A 7,205-nucleotide genomic window follows, 5' to 3' on the forward strand; every position below is an offset into this window, starting at 1 on the left:
TGTTCAGTGCAACTGGGACAACATTTTAGAAAGCAGGATTTGCCAGAAATGGGAGGTTGATGATCTTTAATGTGCACTCTTCTTGAACATTTGAACAAAACAGATGTGGTCCGGTCACGGGTTATCATGGAAAGGAGGACATGGGGAAAGAGGAGGTGGCAGCACGGATAGAGAAACAGAAAACAGAGCAACATGGCGGGTGTGACTTCCCGTCAGACTGCTGTGGCAAACCCTATCCGATCATTGCGGCGGTCGAACTCTGTGTAGTAGCGGGCAATGAAGTTGGCTCCCAAAATCCAGATGGGACCTGTAGGGGGCGGCACATCCAAGCCCCTGAAGGTGACGATGCAGACGTCCCCTTCGATCTGTGATTGCTGGAGCCACAAAGGAAAAATAAAGACAGTTTTATCATGAGCCAATAAAACGGCACGTGGTCGAAGAAGAAGCACTCAGAGCTTTTTGCACAAGTCAAAGAAGCAACACTGCGATCCGTTGCAAGTAAAAGTCCTGCATTCAAAATGCTACCGTGAGTAAAAACTACAAAGGTTTTATCAGCAAAATGTACTTGTCATACATGATGTCTAATGAGCCACATCGCTGTAAACGAACTGTGTGGTAGCCTGTTAAAACATATTCTACAAGTTGATCTGTTTTTTTTTCAATTTAATAACAAAGTATCTGCAGCTGTGAGATAAGTGTATAGCTACAGTATATTCCCACCTGAAACAAAGTGGAGTAGATGGATGAAGCAACGTTAATGAGTTCATAACATTGTGTATACAGCTCTTGAGTAATTGTACCACCACTGCGTGTTTTTATAGAAATGATTCAGTATTCATCCCCCTGCTTACCCATAAGATGTAATCCTCATGAGTGAGGGAGTATTCCTGGCCACCCAGGTGGAAAGTGACGCTTGGCAACGCCTTGACAGAGTCACAGTTTACTTTGTACTGAGGATCAAAAGGGTAATAACTGGTCATTAATCTTTTCTTTTTTTTTAATCTTTTTTTTTTTTTTGACAGACAAATGTTTTTGTGGGAAAAAATGTTGCGTGTGTGAAGAATTACTCCGCTTTCATCCAGCTGTGCTCCGATGGTTTTCATCAGTGACGACACCGAGGAGGCCGGGCCTGTGATGTAGGAGGAGCCGGTGTCGATCACAGCTGTGCAGCCCTCCGCACAGAAATGCATCTCCATCCCCACAGAAACTCTGAAAGAGCGGAGGAGGAGGTGGAACATAAGACATATTGTTTCTGAATGGGCGTGCACACACACACTTCTATAATGTGTGAAGTAAATGTCTTACCCTTTCATGGCAACTTCCCATTTGCCCGTCTCTCTGGTGTCCATATAATTGAAGTTTCCAGTGTAGTAGTTTGGGTCAGTGCCACCGAGGACCAGCTCTCCACCTGGGGAGTGCTTTGGATCCCTGCAAACCACAAATAAATCATCTTTAACACGATATGTCTTCCCTGACTTTCAGTGTTTTCCATCTATGGCTGCACTCTCCCATAATTTAGTTCTATGACCTCTCGTTATTGTGAACGTTCTCCAGAAACTCCCAGGGAACCCATTATCGTCATCATTCTTCTCCAACTTGTTTCCTTTTGACATATCTGAGCATAATAAATTAATTAGTACTTTCCCAAAAGACCCTCTTGTCTCAGTCACGTAAAACAAAAAGCTCATAAACGTTTAGTAGGAAAGTAGGAAGTCGGAGAGAAAGAAACACTTATGATAGTTTTTTAATATGTGTACATATCAGTGTATATGTTACTGGTAAATGCTGAATGAATATAACACACAGCTCAAATTGAAAATGTTCAGGTTCGCCTGGAAAAGAAAGCACTTTTATCTTTGAAATAATGCAGCAGTAAGCCTAAAACTCTCCACAATCATAGCACAACATGTCAGCAGTCCTTTTTAAAAAAGAAGTGGCTTTGATAAAGTGAAGCAGGCCAAGTTTATAGAGGTTGGAGTACAGAGAATTCATGCCAGGTCAAGACAAAATTCTGAATTTTCCGAATTTTGGAACCAGGTTTCCAGCTGTTCTATTCTAATTGTATATACTATATAACTATATATTTCACTTGTTTTATCCCTATTAGGGTTCAATCTATCTAATACAGCAGTTTGGCATCATTTTGAACCATTTTTCAGAGAAATATGAACGATATCTGCGGATTCAGGGTAGAATTCTCATGCTTGCTAAGCTATCGTTCAACCATGACGTTCTCTTTTTTTTGTGATGATATCTGCATTCGGAGTGCGTAGCTCGCTGTAGCTCGCGGAAAAATACGTGGTAGTTTATACATTACTTTGTGTATAATTCTGTTTTGAGTGAGTAAAGTTACTTTTTTTGTATTGTTTCTCAGAATCTCGTCGTTAAGTAGGAATATAGCATGTGGGTAAAATTCATTATATTCGTTTCGGAAAAGTGATTTATATGACGCTCTTCTTCGCAAAACACTCTCGTGACGCCCAATTGGGCGTCGCTCGGGATTACAAGGTTTTGAACATAATTTTCTCCTCTGCAGAGCTGACTCCAGACAAAACGACTTAGCAGCTGGAAGAGGTCGGTGGACTCAACCCACCTGCTGTAGTAGATGGAGAACACCTCCTCCTTGAGGACATGCTGAGACATGATGCGGTCAAACACGGGAGTGATGCCATCGATGGCCACGTTGGGGTAACCCATCCCCAGGACTCCGTCGAATTTGGCGAAGATGAAAGGCATGGCCGACAGAGAGGCCGCTTCGGCAAACACCTGCACCACAGGGATGCCACCAACCTGCATAAACAAGCTGAGGATCAAAGGTCGGAAGTGTAGCCTGTGAGAGGAAGTTCAAGCAGCGATTTATGTGAAGAAGAGAGCCCTTTCATCTTTTTAACCAGAGATCATTTATGAACTCACCACGACCACATCCTCGCTCAGAAATCCCCTGACATTTCCAGAGGCGTACTGGATGGAAAACCCAGTTCCGTTCTCAATGTAAGTCCGAGACTTGGAGGCATCGTACCTGTTGTGAGTAACTAAAAGTTCAAAATGCATTTGAGTCGTGAAACAAACGTGTATCTGGGAACAATATAACAGCAGATTTGTGCTTTTTTGTTTAAAGGTGCTGAATACGAGATTGGGAGCATTTTTCTTTTGCCTCTCAGCGGTTCTCAACGTGGCGACTGCTGAGCTGGGGCTAGCAGCTCACGGTGCTAACAGCTCATGGTGCTAACACCGCAAACTACGGCAAAACGACGGCAAAACGACAAAGCTGGATAACATCACACACAGAGGCGGAGTGAATTCCGTCTCTGCTCAGGTAGACGTTACTCCACTATATCTTTACATAGACAGTAGTTGCTTGCTGCTATTTTGCTGCTCTGAATATCGAATTTAGCACCTTTAAGTAAATGTTGTTTTCTGGTTTGTGTGTGTGGACACTTACAACAGGCAGTGGAGAAAGGTGAGCAGCTTTGCGAAGGCACCCACAGGTTTGACGAGCCGGTATCAAACACCACGTTGAACATCTGGGCCGGAGAGCCGATACTGATTTCCCCAAAGTACTGAGTCTGTGAGGTATAAACAGTGAAAATATACATTTCTAATGAAGCAATTTCTGACTTTCCTAAACCGGCTTATGCTGTTATGATGGGGATATAATTATCTCTTTGAAAACTTTCTTTTCCTTGTGCTGTTAGATACAAATTTAATTTGAAGTCACGAAGTACGAGATTGAATAAGTACGACTCCTACAAAGAGAATATTCCAATCCAAAGTCATTTGGACCTGCAGTTTTACTCTTGGAGATGTGCTGAAGCCTCTTTGATGATCGGCTGCTTTGGCCTTCAAGACACTAAAATACTAAAACAGCAAATTCAGTTACCTTCATCGACACACCCACGCACATAAACGTCCTTTAAAAATATAATATGCAAAATTGTCTCACGTCCAAGTAGTTGGTTAGAGGAGTGGGAACAGTCCCGTTGTTGTCGTCTGTGCTCTTCTGGGCCAACTCAGTCAAGACCTGCTCTGCAGAAACTCCCATCTCGCTCAGTGTCTCTCTGATAGAGGGCATCTTCTTCAGGGAGATTCTGGAAACAGACAAACAAGATAATTGAACTCCAGGTGAAACAAACTAAAGGAGCTGCGTTCGTCTGTCGAAATTCTTTAGCGCTTTATTTATCATGCTGTATGTCAGCCTTCATACGCCTGGTCGTCATCCCAGTATGATAATGAACCTTTATCAAAGCACAGACTGCTTTGCTCTCAAGCGCATAGCCAGAAAAATGAACAAAAGCACATGTTAAGCAATACTGAAAACATTAGCTTTAATTATGAGCAAATAAAAAATGTGTTTTTCATGTCTATGTTTTCTTTGTTGGTTGCCGTCAAATTTTTTTCCTGTATATTAAAACCTCGCCGCGGTACTGCACGAAGGAATAAAGTTCTCACCTCCTCAATGCGTGGCTGGAGGTCACGGTGGATGACAGAACAATCAAACACATCCAGTAATTCATCAGTTGTGCCATGTTGAATTCACCGATTGCGGAAAACACAAGCCAGCGATGAAGTCTGTATGCAAAGTGCGAATATTCCACGTTTATTAAAATCGCAGTTTTGGAAACCTGCCCGTCTGTCTTTCTGTTGGACCCTCGGCTCTCTTTATACCATGCGCTCTTCTCTGTTCTCCCACCCGTGGCCCACCAGCTCTGGCTGGGAGCTCTGCTGGAGGTAACCACTTGAGAAAAAAGCTCCGCTTCCCTCCTCCCAACCCCCCCTCCACCCTTCTGACTTGGTCACACAACCCCTGCCGTGATAAACAGGTCCCAGTGACAGGTCTGAGCTTTGACCTCTTGAAGAAAAAAAAAGAAAAAACGCTGAAGACAGAAAGCAGGGGTGCAGAGCTCCTGAGATTGCTGACGTCGGTGGGACGGACACCTTGTCTGCAGGGCTGTGAGAAGCTTTTAGAGGGATTGAAACATGTTTATGTTAGTTGGATGTTGCTTGCTTGCCTAAAAGTCACTTTAAAAAGTCATCCTCTACGGTGAAACGGCCAATTTCGTGAGAATGTTTGAGTTAAAATGTGGATTGCAGTTTTGTGCTGCAGTTGATAACATTTATCTCGTCTTGTCTCATTTTCCCACAGCCGTCAATGCCTTATCTGTGAGACAGATAGAGTTTTACACCTCTCTGTTGACCCTGCTAGACTTCTTTTATCATGCAAAGTCCACTGCAGCCTGTGCACCACTTCAGTATTGATTCTCACATAAACAGGCTAAGGGGGAAAGGACACATCAGTCAGTTCAGTTCAAGGACGGGTCAAGGGAAGGTATCTTCGCAGGAGACGGGGCCCCCCGCTGAGCCCGCTGTGTGTCGCACCGTTCTTCTTGATTAATCATTCTGCGTTGCTTCTCACCGGGTTTAACACTGGGAGGATTCCCACAGTATCTGACCTGTCAGGTTGGGGCCGTGTTTTGGTACTGTACCGACCACCCAGTCGAGCCAGGAGATATGTGGGCGTCCACGTCATGCACAAGCGCAGACAGCAATAGCAGAGGTCAGAGGTCGGCCATACTCCCTGTGAGCTTCCAGAAAATGATAGAGAGGTTTCGCACAGTTTACAGAGGCAGCGATGACTTACAACAACAGCAACACTGTATTGCAGCAAGATTTACTAATAATTTGAGCTTGTTCTAATTTATGAATAGTGGCTAATGCTAACTTATGAGGAACTTGTGGATATAAAAACAATAAAATGGCCTCTATTCTGACCTGTTTTTTTATAAAAATCTAATTTTTTTTAATAATCAATTTATAAATGAAAATTACAATTTGAAAAAGGGTCGCTCACAGTGATGAAAATACAGAAAATGATCACCTGAATCTGAAGCTCTCCTCTACTTTACGGAGCTTTTGAGCTCATTGTTTAGCTCTTTGTTAGCAACGTTACTCTCTTGGTTCACTCTCACCGCTCTCATTGCCTCTTACAATGAGACAGGCAGCTGCTTTCATCAAAAAAGGTCTAAAAACCCAACAACGATAGCTACTAGCTGGTGAAGAAAGATATATGCGACTGAAAGAAATCGGTCGCATATGTGAGTGAGTGTGCACCTCTGTGTCTGTCTCTCATTCTGTCCAGTTATGACTGCATGCTCAAAGACTTCTCGTGGTTGCCGAGACTCACACTTTTTCAAAACACATTTTATTAACTGTTTTATACGGTCAATAAAACAGTTTTGACTACGTTAAACTGACCCCCTGCCGGTAGGTGCCGCTAGTGATAACCCTGCTGAGTGCGCTCACTTTTATTGTTTTGTACGGGCTGTTTGGCTAAAAGCTAACAGCTAACGGATCTACTATTACAGACAGACCTCTCGGCTGCTGTCCTGCAGCACACTTTTATTGTTTGGAGGGTGTGTATGACGAACCGCTAACCGCTAACTGCTAACAGCTAACGGAACTACTAGTACACACACTGCTGAGTACATCACCGCCACATAGCCGCTGCTACGCAGGCAGACAGCTTGGTGGGTTTAATTTTGAAATGTCTTGTACAACGAATACGAGCCTGCATACATCGCTGTTTGTTTTTGAGTTTGTGTGTTTTACGAAGCCTTGCAGCCCATTAGTGTCCAGATGGTTGTATTCATTCAATCACACAACAGCATACAGCAGGGTTTGTTGCAGACACACCTGGCAGAGATCTGCACTGTAATTACTGCACCTTCGAGCTGATTTTGTGGCCTGTTGGGGGTTAGTGGAAAGAGCTGTAAAAGCAATATTTCTACCCTCTTATAAAGTCGCTGTGCGCAGAGAGACGTTAGCATTCATTTGGAGTTGTGATTCTTGTCAATGTTTTCACCTCCCCCTGAGAGAAACATCTGATTTTCTTAGCTGCTAAAAGCTCCACTACGTTCACCAGCTCGTCGCTAACTTTGTCTTTGTTCTGTTTGGTGCGGGGCAGGTGACTGAAGCGTACAGAGTTATTTATTCAGAGCTTTTTCATTGAAACTGCAACCGAGGCTCATGAGAGCAGTGACAGTGAACAAACAGTTAAACAATGAGCTGGAAGGGGCTACAAAGCTTCGATGGTCGATCATTTCTGTGGATTCACGTTTGAGCAATTCAATTTTCTTTTGGTCTTTTGATAAAATCAAAAATATTGGTTGATGCAGCTTTGAGACAACATATTTAACTCAGGCTGGTTT

At 43.4% G+C, this 7,205-nt stretch overlaps 1 protein-coding gene across 1 annotated transcript; it reads right to left on the bottom strand.

Annotated features, from left to right (window-relative positions):
* Positions 1–212: 212 nt before the first annotated feature.
* Positions 213–4,526, bottom strand: ren (renin; the record flags this gene model as incomplete). The annotated part of the gene is made up of 9 exons (XM_079172706.1): positions 213–374; positions 852–950; positions 1,068–1,209; positions 1,306–1,428; positions 2,594–2,790; positions 2,914–3,032; positions 3,443–3,566; positions 3,944–4,088; positions 4,450–4,526. The coding sequence occupies 9 exons, from the start codon at positions 4,524–4,526 to the stop codon at positions 213–215; spliced, it is 1,188 nt and encodes a 395-aa protein (XP_079028832.1).
* Positions 4,527–7,205: the final 2,679 nt, after the last annotated feature.

Source organism: Pholis gunnellus (assembly GCF_910591455.1).
Source record: "Pholis gunnellus genome assembly, chromosome: 2".
NCBI lineage: Eukaryota > Metazoa > Chordata > Actinopteri > Perciformes > Pholidae > Pholis > Pholis gunnellus.